This window comes from Cricetulus griseus, assembly GCF_003668045.3.
Source record: "Cricetulus griseus strain 17A/GY chromosome 1 unlocalized genomic scaffold, alternate assembly CriGri-PICRH-1.0 chr1_0, whole genome shotgun sequence".
Lineage (NCBI taxonomy): Eukaryota > Metazoa > Chordata > Mammalia > Rodentia > Cricetidae > Cricetulus > Cricetulus griseus.
The window spans coordinates 170,066,914-170,079,557 of record NW_023276806.1 but is presented as its reverse complement, the minus strand read 5'-3'; the positions used below and the strand labels follow the sequence as shown (position 1 = coordinate 170,079,557).

General features: G+C 38.5%; 1 protein-coding gene across 1 annotated transcript in view; it reads left to right on the top strand.

Moving 5' to 3' along the window:
- Tmtc2 (transmembrane O-mannosyltransferase targeting cadherins 2) overlaps positions 1-12,644 on the top strand; it is a 178,796-nt gene that overhangs the window by 83,210 nt on the left and 82,942 nt on the right. The window contains exon 7 of the mRNA XM_035451286.1: positions 9,842-9,923. Coding sequence (XP_035307177.1) covers positions 9,842-9,923 — 82 coding nt within the window. The remainder of the gene's footprint in view (positions 1-9,841; positions 9,924-12,644) is intronic.

Below are 12,644 nucleotides of genomic sequence, written 5' to 3'. Positions count from 1 at the left end.
TAAAGTAAAGTTTGGAGTATACTTAACTACGACTTAATTATAAAGTTGATTTAAACAAAACTTCTACTTCAGTAGAGCTTAGTTGGGCGTCTTAATGGCATGTCTGAATTACTGTTCTCACCAACTGAAATTATGGATGAATCAGATTTAATGATGAGACATTGGGTTTAACGTGACTCTGAGTTTGGTTTAGCAATGCAATATAATAGTCAAAGTAATTTGTCCAGGTGCAGTTTAAGATATGGTTGAATCCTGTCAAATTAATTATCACTTCTGAATGCTATTACAGTATGTATATATGATTCCTCTAAGCTTTAGGGAAAGATGTACAAATGAACTGATGTAGAAAGGAATTTGACTTTGGAACACAACTGGAAGACTGACTATGTTAAATGCCTTCATTTGGGGATCATTTATAAATGTTAGCCGCTTTATTTTTATACAAAGTTTTACTTACTCATAGTTTCAAAGCCACGTAGAAAGTAACAGATATTCCAAATACATGTTTTTGAAAGATAAGGCCTGTGGGATTTGTTTTTCCTAGAGAGATATGAAAAAGAAATCTATTCGCAACAGATAGGAAACTGACAGACCAAGAAACAGTTTTGCCCAATTCAACATGATGAAACCATGAATTTAGTGGAATTAGTTACAGAAGGACATATGAGAGGTTACTTCCATTATCATGAGTGACTCTTAGGTGTCTACATCACTGGAAAGTCCCAGCCCTAGCCTAGAGGACGACTCACAGATGCTGAAACACAGGAGTCATTGCCTCAATCTATAGCCCACCTCCTGTATACCCAACCCTCCAGACAGTTTACAGCCATGGGCAGAGAGAGCAAGGGTGTTGGAACAGTCAGTATCTCTGACGAGGGCCTGCGGGATGGATTGTTAATAGACAAGCTCTTGTGTGATTCTCTTGCACCTACAATTGGGTGGGTCTGCTCTGGGCAATCACAACTGTTTTGGTTTCAGGAAGGCCCAGCAGCCATGTCATGGATGGAATACATTACAGCATGTTTGAAATAGTCACTTAAGATGGTCCCAAGTGCTTTCATTTAATGCTGTTCTTTATGTGCCTTTGTCTATTATTAGAAACTTTGCAACTGTAAGTAGGTGATGTGGTTTGCTTTTGATTTTATTGTTATAGTTTCCTCTTGCTTGGGCTTTTTGCAAGTTCTTTCTTCCTTCTAATGTAAAGCATCAAATATCTGGTGTTTTTATTTCCTGTCCACTCTTGGTGTGTGGCCCTTGATACAACTGGTCTTTATGACTTTGTCCTCCAGAGGCTGTGTTGCCTTGACATCTCAAACAAATAAAACTTGAATAGCCTTCTACACATGCTTATTCCTAATGACATGCTCACAAGTCTTTCCCACAAGAATAAATAATTCCTTCATTTGATCAAGTGATTGCAGTCATTCTTGAATGTTTTGAATGCTATACTACACCCAGATCTGATACATCAATCACTCATTGTATCAAAAGAAAATCTTTCCTCTGCTTACTTCTCGGTTCTTCCAGTATGACCACCCTTGTATAGGCCATGAGTGTAAGCATCCTGGAAGTGGAATGGAATGAGTTCTCCATTCCAAGTCTGGATGCTTTGTTCAGATAAAACTCCAATAGTGTACTTAAAATACCCCGGTGTTTCTCTGGGTTTCTCTAGCCTTGTCTTGACCCCTTTGCTCATCACTCCTCCCTTTCTGCAACTGGATTCCATAGTTAAGCTCAGTGTTTAGCTGTGAGTGTCTGCTTCTGCTTCCATCAGCTACTAGATGAAGGTTCTAGGATGGCTTATAAGGTAGTCATCAATCTCATTATCAGAGAAGAGCCTCTTGACTATTGCTTAGATTGTTAGTTGGGGTCATCTGGACATTTTGTAGACCTCTACATAGTTGTAGACCTCTGGACATTTCCCTAGTGCCAGAATTCTCTTTAAACCTATCATGGCTCCCTCTATTATGGTATCTCTTTTCTTGCTCTCCTCTATTCCTGCTCCCTCATGTCCTCCTCTCCCCTCCTCTTCTCCCCTTCTCTTTCTTCTACCTCCCTCTCCCCTCCCCCCATGTTCCCAATTATCTTAGGAGATCTTGTACCTTTCCCTTTCTCCAGGGGACCATGTGTATCTCATCGACCCCAGACTGAGCTGGGAAACCAGCATAGGACTGTTCCAGACCCCCTGAATGAGGAGGTCAGTTTGGAGGTCTGGACAAACTATGGGGCCACAGATAGTGGATCAGTATTTACCCCTAGTACACAAATGGACTTTGGGAGCCCTCTCCACATACAGGGATACTGTCAGCTTAGACACACTGGGGAAGGTCTTGGCCCTGCTCCAAATGATATGACAGATTTTGAAGATCCCCCATCGAAGGCCTCACACTCCCAGAGAAGCAGAAAGGGGGTTGGGATAAGGGGATTGGGTGAGGGGGAGGAAGAGGGAACTGGGATTGACATGTAAAAGAAGCTTGTTTCTAATTTAAATTTTAAAGGAAGAAAAAAATACCCTAGTGTTTTTAATTGAATTTTAATTTATTAACTGGGTAAATCATGTGTGCATATAAGATGGAGGACATTTGTGGGAAGCAGTTCTCTTCTACCACAGTGGACCCTGAGGATTGAACTCTGGTTGTCAGGCTTGGTAGTAAATGCCTTTGAGCCATCTTATCAGACTCAGTATTATGTTCATAGGTCATCAGACGATATCCATGTGTTGGCTTCAGCAACACATACATTAAAACTGGAATGACCCAAAGTGGATGAGAATGGACTCTGCCAAAGTATGGTGCACATTAACTGGGCCATTTTATTCAGTTCCCAGAGCCTGCTTGGTTTTTGTTAGTTAACAACATCGAGGGAATGGTAGGAATCGAGTATCACATGGCACCCAGTACTGTGGTTTTTTACTAGCAGAAATGTACATTAATGATATTAATTATTAATATAACATAATTAATAATATAATATAATAATATTAATAAGCTCCAAGATCAAAATGGAAGCCTATTGAGCCCTATACAAGGCAGTCCCTCTTGTAGACATTTGTATGACTTTCATGGGATTTACTCCATCTTTTGCTACTATTTTATGATACTTCATAACATCTATACCTGCTGACTCCATCTGGCCTGCTTTCTCTTTATTCACTTTGATAACTTCTCATGTGTCACTAAGGGTCTTGACCACTTGATGATCCCAACTGGATATTATTCTGCCTATTAGCTTGTATTTTTTTTTTACCAGTGCATTCAAAACTGACAGTGTTCTGGGTTTTCTGTTAAGTTGTCTATTCCATAGCTAGACTAAGAATGGCACAAGGGCAGGGCCTTACTGTTAATTACTCTGCTCAAGACACTCATTGCTATGGAATCTGTGACCCCTTCTCTTTTCCCTCTCAGTAGCTTTAAATAGACTGTGTTTATGGTGACATGTCCTGACGGCTAACAAAACACTGGTGTTTTTTAACACTCTACTCAAGATGGATATGTCTTCCTCCATCATTCGTGAAATACCAATGGACCAATCCTTGGGTTCAACTTGCTGTTGGAATCTCAATTGCAAAATTAATGAGAGGGAGAGGTAATATAATTAAGACACTGTAATTAGGTTATAAACTACAATTTATGCTCAGTCTACAACACTTCGTAGAATACTGTCCCGACCTTCCCTCTCTTAAAGATGTTTCCTTGAAATCATTTTAATTGGAGCACAGTATTCAAGCCCGTGGTGGTAAATACTAAGTTTATGTAAACAAGGCTGCAAGGAACACAGGGAGCAACTTCAAGTATTTGCATTTGTTTCCCTAGAACTAATGTCTATAAATATAACTGATCTGCTGGACTATAACTGTGATGTAAAACTTTGTGATGGCCACAAGATTGCCTCCCAGGAAGATTGTATTACATTTTTCTATATTTAATGAAGTATTATATGAATGCCTATTTTTATATACTCTCATAACAATTAGGTCTCATTTTTGCAACTTTATTGATGATGAATGATATCACACTCAGTATTAAATTGTGTTTTAAGTAAGGTGAAAATGTTAAAGTTTTACAGGCTTTTATTTCTGCTCTTTATTTCTGGTGCCTGCAAACTGCTTATTTTTCCCCCATTGCTCAAATAGTATGGCTGATTTTCAAACTGGAAACTCAGGTGCATATAGATGACACCTTTTATATAAATAAATCCATCCCCCTTTATGCCTTCATTCAATTCGCCTGATTTAACACCTAATGTTGTGACCCCCTTTTCTCTTGTGGGTTCCCAGGTTATCCACAACTTTTGTCTGACTTGACTACGAATTGGTGGCTCCTATACCTCCTTCCTGGGAGCTGTTTTGATAGAGTGACTCCAGAAACCCCCCAAAATGACTTTCCTACTGTTGCCAATTACTTAATAGACCTAAGTAAACTACCAAATCAAGGGATATGTAGGTGAAGTTTGAGAAGGTACTGGAGTATCTGTCTGGGCAACGCTGGTAGTTTTGTGTGTCTGTCCTCCTAGTTACCAGAATGGAAGCTTAGCATGCCTTATAGTTTAGGACTGAGGGTTTTTCTTGATTTGTGGCTTCATCACATTGGTATAATAAATTATTAATTCACTCTCCATCCTCTTTACCTTCTCTGGAGTATCAAGTGTGGGGCTAAAAACTACAAGCTGGAAATAATTACTGGGTCTTTCTGTGGACTGCCTCTACCTAGGAACCCACAGTAAGTGGCCTTACAGGAACAAAAGATGGTTCCATCACACAATAATTTCCAAGGTATCCTTTTTGGGTATCATATTGCTCAGAATAGTATAAAGGTTTTTGAGCTCTGTGCCAGGAAATAATTGGAAAAAAGTCAAAATTCGATGAAACTCTGCAAAGTTTTGTCATCAGGGATTTTTCAGTATAATTGCTACTCTGGACTATGGTATTAGGACACCTTGTAAGGGACATCTATTGTGTCATGGATAATTTGTCACTAAAAATTAGTACAAAACTTTGAGTGTAATTTTTATTACTATTCTCTAAAACTTTATCATTGTATTTATTATCCATGGATTTGTGTTACATAAGGGCATTTTCATACTGCTATATTTTATGATTTCTCCCACACTCCCTCCCGTCCCCACATCCACGAATCCTGTTTGTTCCCCTGGAGAGTTTTGCTTCTGCTTCTTATCATATACATACACAATGGATCATATGTATCTTTATAATGATTAGGAACCACATATGAGAGTGACTAACTTTCCTTTAAAAAATTAAAAATTCAAACTAAAGCCATTTATGATAGTCTGATTTTAACATTGCATGCAGTATTCTTTAAGTAAGAGGTTCCAGAAACACTGTGGCAGCTTATGTATATCTGTATGTAAAAACATTTGTCTCTATTTATTGTGGCTGTGCAGTTTGTAGTTGAAAAGCCTTGGTTAGCCTTTGGTAGTGATGCCACAGGCTTCTCACCCACGCAGCTGACTGCTTGTTTCTGAGCTGAGGCAGTGGCATTACTAGTTTGATAAGACAACAAAATAAACTAGAAGCCGATGCCATGATGTGAAATAGGCTATATGAACTTAATTGGATATTTTTTTAATGTATTTGTTTCATTGCTCACAAATATATGAGGGCTGATCGGGACAAGATTTGGGGGCATGAGTTGCTGGTTTTTCTTGTTTTGCTTTGTTTGTTTCTTGTGAATTTAAACAATACTCTTTTTTGTGTGTTTAGTACTTGGCACAGCCCCCCTTTCTTGGTTTCTGAACAATTCATTTTATTTCATCTTTTTTATATTTGGCTACTTATTTAGGCAGGGTCTCATGTATCCTAGTCTGAGCTTATACTTGCTGTGTAGCCCAGGATGGTGTCAAACTCATGATCCCCTAGTCTTCACCTCCTCAGCACTAGGATTACAGACCTGTACCTCCACACCTGGTTTGTATATAACTGTGAGTCTTTTGCACGCTAGGCACTTGATCAGATGAGCTATATCCCAAATTCCCCAAATTTATTTTTCTCCGTATTTTAAGATTCCCATTGCCGCAAAACTAATAGTAGTTGCAATAGTAAATTTGATTATATGCAGTATTACTTCCCAAAGACTGTGGCTTTTTTCCTAAGGCTCAGGAATGTGTCTGCCTGGAAGTTGATTGATGCTTAAGTTTAGATACTTTCATGAGGTTTTTCTTTTCTTTATTATTTAGTATTTCATTGAGTAGTAACCAAGGCTGATGGATTTTTTTTTTGTAGTGATAGTGCAATATCCGCCCCTCACCCCCAAAAAGGGATCTCCAGGATCATCTTGATTGGAGATTATGGGTCTTGGTTTTCTTTAATAACCCAGTCCCACCGCAGACCACTGTCCCTTGAGTCTTGATGCATTTTTTTATAGATTCCTACTATGCATTTTTTAATAGATTCCTACTATTGTTTCAGCAGTGAGTGACATATAAGGATTTTACTACTCATTTTACTGTGACATTGATAAATGAGCTAGTTTCTTCCCTTCTGTCCTTAAAACCTTAAGTGGAAAAAAGTTCAAAGCCTTTTTTTTTTTTTTGTAAGTCACATATACCATTTTTATGGGCACTTTACCGGTGATAGCTTTTATTAACCTCTTCTATAAATTCTTGGGATATTATTTTCCTGATGATTTAAAGAATGAACATGTGTTTTGAAGCTATGTATCTAGCAAAGCATGTTCTTTGTTATTCATGGCAGTGTTCTATTACCCATTTGCATGTGTGTGTATATAAATAATGGGCCACATTTGTACATAGGTAATAATATCACTGTATGTGTATCATCATTGTGTGAGTCAAAAATCCCATGAAATAGTTTTTACTTAAAAACATAGTTTTATTTTTAGGATGGGTTTAGTTTATATGAACCTGATCAGAAAGAGCATTATTCCCAGGAAGGGAAGCTGTTTCCTTCCTACATGGAGTTCCTCCTCATAGTTACCCGGCTGGCTTTGGTGATAGTGTGCATTTGTTACCAATGGATGAGGCAGTCATTTGATAGTTCACCCTTCATGTTATACACTTTAGGAGTCTGGACAAATGGATCATGAATACAGCCATGATACCAGCATCATGCAGAGCAGTTTCTCTGTGCTCCTATTAAATCCTCCTTTCTGTAATAGCGAAAAGTACTGCTAGAAGATGGGATGATTTTCCATGAGTCATATAGATAAACAAGTGTGGAGTTGCTCTGCTTGTCTAGACTCTGTTCTCCTATTTCCTACACCAGACTGCCTGATTCTTCACAGTAGGTAAATTGGTGTAGGGACTCGATGGGGTAAAATTGCTCCTCTTACCGTGGGAAAGCCCACAGACACTTACATATGAATCTTTGCTCCAGGCTTCCTCTTCTACTTTGAAGTTCAAACTTGAGACATTTCTTAAAGAACATTGCAGTTTTAGTCACTGGATAGTTGATGAGACTGACTAGAGAGTAGCTACTGAATGCAGTGCCATTATTGAAATGAAGGATCTTCCCAAATCCATTTTTCTGAGTATGAGGTTATCACTAGTTATAGGTGATGGAGACTGGGGGGTGATGCATAGCAGTTAGGACAGTAGGTGAATGTAAGAGGTAGGAACACTGTGGCTTTTCTTTTAATGAGTGGATGAAAAAACTCTTAGAAAATACAGAGAAACTAGTCAAAGTTGCATAGATTGAGAATAACAAGCTAATTATACACATTTAACTTTGAAAAATTGTTTGCCATAACATTGATTTAAAAGATGTATGTGAAGAAAGAATGAGTCATTGCCTGAGGTGTATGGTAGTATATAAACGAGGAGGAACATACAGATGATTACTGTGGGCAAAGCTGTCTGGACATACCCTGGTACTTAGCTGTCACTTAGAGTCCACATAGATCTTCATTCCTGCCAGGCCAGACTAGAGACAACTTTGGGAAATTTTTTTCCTAGTGTTCTCTCACTTGTTATACCATGGATAATTGTGCAGGAGCAATAACCAGGTCAAGGTCACATTGCTTCATAAGCTGCCTGGATTATATTATTTCAAGAAAAATAAACTAGTTTCATGAAAACATTTCTCTTTTGTTGTTGTTGTCGTCTCTGTGTTGTCACTAGTTGCTTAAAACTAAGGCTAAGAGGGTAAACTAGTTTCTGATTAAGTCCCGTGTTAGCAGAACTTAAGTGCTCAATGATTGCACCAATGAGAAATAGTTGTTGGAAATTCTCCAAGTCGTGACTTTCTTTCTTCCTTGGAAGAAGGTAGTAATTGCATTGGCAAAGGGACATTTGCGAGTGGCAAGGGGTGGGGATGGGGGTCTAGAAGAGAACTAGTGTTGCTTTCATCACTTGGGACTAATGTCTGTTCCCTGCACACTCCAAGCAGAAAACGTGGAGGTTTTTAAAACCTATCACTCATTGTCTTAGTGTTGTCTCATTTACCCCTTGCTGTGTTTAACATTTAGCATCACTGAGCTGAATCTGGGGGTTGACTCTCCCAAGCGTGATGTGTGCCCAAAGAATCAAAGAAGTGAATGAACATGGGAAAGAGCTCTTCTTCAGCACAGACCAGAATTCTGTGTTTCTTTACTTTTTTGTGAGTGCATGCAAAGTGTGTGTGTGCACACATGTGTGAGTTTATTCCTGCATGCTTGTGTTTGCTGCTGGTAATTGAAACTTAACCTAGGACTTTATACTAGACCATGGCACTATATTTGCCCATATTTTAACTTATTTTTGAGACAAAGTCTTTATAAGTTGCCTAGCTTAGCTTTGAATTCACTTGGTGTAGCCCACACAGACTTGTGGAACTTGTGGTCCTCCAGCTCCAGCCTCCTGACTATAGGAACAGTCTTAGAATTATAGGTCTGTGACCTCTGGTCCAGCCTGAATATTTGTTTATAGACTCAGGCATATTCCCACTCTTTGTTCCAGCATTATAGAGCTGTGCAAATACTTTCTCTCAATTAGAATTCCTGTGTCAAAGCCATTCCTAGCTTATCTGCCTCTACATGAAATTATTAAAAGACAAGCAGAATGGAACTTGATGGTTGGAAGTATACTTCATTTTCACTCCAAGTGCATAACTCCTATTGGCAGTAGCAGCTGTGACACGAGATGAGGGAATGTGTTATTAAGATAAAATAATACAGGCAGTAAAACAGAAAGTGAAAGGGCTTGGCATTAGCTCAGTTGGTAAAGTTGTTGCAAGTAACTCAGCTCATTCATCAGAACAGAGGTTGGGGCCTGGCAAGGCAGCTTGGCAATTAAGGGCACTTGCTGCTCTTCCACAGAAACCAGGTTCTGTTCCTAGAACACACATGGCAACCGGCATGAACTTCAGTTCGTGGGATTTGATACTCCCTTATGGCCCCTGCAGGCTCCAGGCATGCATATGGTACACATACATACACACATGCAGGAATATTTAACATCTCGGATCATCTTCTGGCCCCCACATACATGTGCACGTATACACACTCATCCAATGCACACACACTACTCAAAGAAGACCTAAAATGCCACTGATGTTTCTATAAACCCATTTTGGCATTTTTTATTTTTATGATACTTATAAAAACCATTTCAGTTCCCCAGCCTCCTCTTCGATCACTTTCATTGGCTCAGCATCATTTCTAGTCTTCTCTTCTTGATGCTTCCCAGGATCCTGAAATCAGTCTTTATTCTCAACCCATTCTTCTTGGTCATTCTCAAAAGAAATAAGTGCCCAGCCCTCTGCCTTGCCCCCTGCCCCGCCCCACACTGTTTATCTGACAATATTAGTGCATTTCATTTGTGCCCAGGGGTAAAACATAATCCATCACGATCTGCTGCTGAATCATCCATTTTCTCTGTTTTTAAGGGTCGTAAGAGTGAGGCTGAAAAGTTCTTCTTGAAGGCCATTGAGCTGGATCCCACCAAAGGAAACTGTTACATGCACTATGGTGAGTGGTAATGCTTTCCCCATGACACCCCCCCCCCCATCTGCTGTCAATGTTCAAGTGACATTTCAGTTCTCTGCTGGTCAAGGACCTTAGACAGCAGGTTGACTTCCTCCTTCCAGATTTAGCCTCATGCTACATCCTTCTGTTTCCATTTAAAATGCCACTCACAGGAGGACTCTGAACTATATTTTCCTCCAGCAAATTTCATTGGCCTTTAATGGACAAGGCAGGTTTCCAGTTGTTTCTTTCAAGTTCAGCACAGAGTTTTAAATGAGATCTCATCAGGAAAGCATATAGCTCTTTGTCTGAGGCAGAGTTTATAATAAAAATATTAGCTTATTTTTTCATCTCTACAGTAATGTATTGCTCATGGAGCATGCCAACTTGATGTTTTAGGAGTTTACATTTTGGCCTCACTGGCTTGCTGTCTGGAAGATATGAATGTATACCAGGCTGTAAATGCCCGAGAGTGAGGCCAAGCTTATGCTATAACAAATATAAGGAATTTCTGTCTCATGTAGTTTAGCCTTGGCCTTAATCATCCCCGAATGAGCTTCCATAACACTCTGTTATTATGGTGACTCATGTGTTTAGCCAGCAAAGTATACAGCAGGTTGGTGCAGGATAAGATGTACTGTGTCTACAAGATTTGTAGATGGGCTTCTCTCAAGGAACAACAACAAGCATTTTCTTCTGCTAATCCCATGGGAAACAAACAAAATACTGATTTTTTTAAAAAAAATTACTTCTGACTTTAATGTGTTAGGTATTATTGAGTAGTAAATGTAAACATGGACAGAAATGAAATCCTTAGAAAATATACCTAATGTTTCTATATAGTTTCAATTCCTTCTTCCAGTTTTCAGCTTGAAAGAAAAAAAGAGCAGTGATGGCTAGGAGTGTAGGAGAATGGAAATAATAAAATGGAGGAAATACTGAGCCAACCACATGTGCAATTTGTATGTATATATTGTTGTATGTATATATGCTTGTGAACCTAGGCACATGATGCTGTTTTGGGCATAATTCTTGATACCAAGGCATATGACATACTTTATGACCACTCTATCTTTGCTCTTTTCCCACTGTGTTAAGTAATAGTTGAGTAATTCTACTTGGCTGCAGAATTTATTTTTATTTTCACAAGTTTTCTTATATGAAGTATTTAGAAATTAGTGTTTTCTCATACCTTCTATTTTTCATTCCCCTATCAAACATCAGATTATCTCCATGTTTCTTTTGCTAGAGCATTAGATGACTGTTGTCAGGGCGTTTAGGAAATAGATGTTCTCTTCCCCACCTTTCTGCTTATTTTTCCTTTGTTTCAAACTGGTTCTGTTTTATGTATCTTCTGATCTAATTTCCAGTATGATTAAGTAGTGAGTAGGAATCCACATAATTAATTTCTTTACACCCTACTATTGCTGCATGATTTCTCCTGCCTTTACAAATAAATGGAAAAGTCTCAAAGGAAAGATTAGTTAGGGCACAGTCTACACATGCACAGAAGCCTATAACCAAGAACTTGAGATGATATTAATAATTTGGCTTGTAGAGCTGACAGATTGTTTTCAATTTAACTCTATATCTATTCTCTGTTTTGCAAACAAATAAAGTGAAGTCTTTAAAATCAAAGATGATTCAACCAAATTTAGTGTAGCTGAGCAACTTCTGCATCTCTCAGTTACTCATTCTTTTTCCTTTTATAACATATGTTCTATTTCCTTTTATAGCATTGGTAGATTGACAGACAAATAGACAGTTTTATCTGTAGGTCTTTGTGTACAGAATTTAAGAATGTTATGACTTAGCTTAAAGTTCTTAGAGGAGGATTTATTTCATTTTTATAAGATATGTCTACGCAAGACATTATTCCCTATTCAGAAAATTCTGTGAAGGAATAAATATCATAATGTCATCTTCAGAAGGTGATCAGGTAGAAGGTGGAAATTTTTTTAAGAAGAGTTAGCTATACAAGTGTACAGTGTGTGCCATCTCCGAGAACATGCCTGCTATCCGAAGAGCAAGGTGTCAGTAGAAGAACTGGAAAGTTCAAGGTTCCAAGACAAGAGCAAGTAAAGAATAGCTCATGTGACTGGAGCTGGACAAACTAGATGGAGAAGTGGAAGATGAGATTAAGGAGGAATTAGATAGAGGTCCAGGGGGCTTTGCAATCCAAGCTAAGGAGTGTTTCTTTTACAAGTGCTGGGAAGGATCAAACTGAGAAGACAGGGCAAAGATGTCAAGGTACAGAAAGGAAAAGTTTTTACAGAGTGATTGCTGTGTATTGGGCAAGGGATGATGACAGTTTGAGATTGGGAGTTATTCGGAAAGCTGATACATTAAAAGTGTCCCCCCTTTAGATAATCTTATATTCTCCCCTTTAGATACGTTTATATTAAGAGTGGGAAGAATTCTGTTTCCTCTTTTCTGTGCCATCAATACCTAGTGTATTGCCAAATTCCCAGTAATGTCCCATGCTAGAACAGAATCTGGAGCACAAAATTCATTGAAAGGATGTTTTGTTTGAATTTTCATTATTTTTATCCAAGAAAAATCATTTTTGTTTCTAGTATCAGTGACTTGCCAACTTGCTAATATATATAGGGTGTTTATACCCACAGATTGAATGAGTAAAAACACTCCCTCAACTTGAAAATAAATATTTAAATGAAATGTATGTGTTCTGAGTCTTTTAAAGATGCACTTCAAATGCCAGTG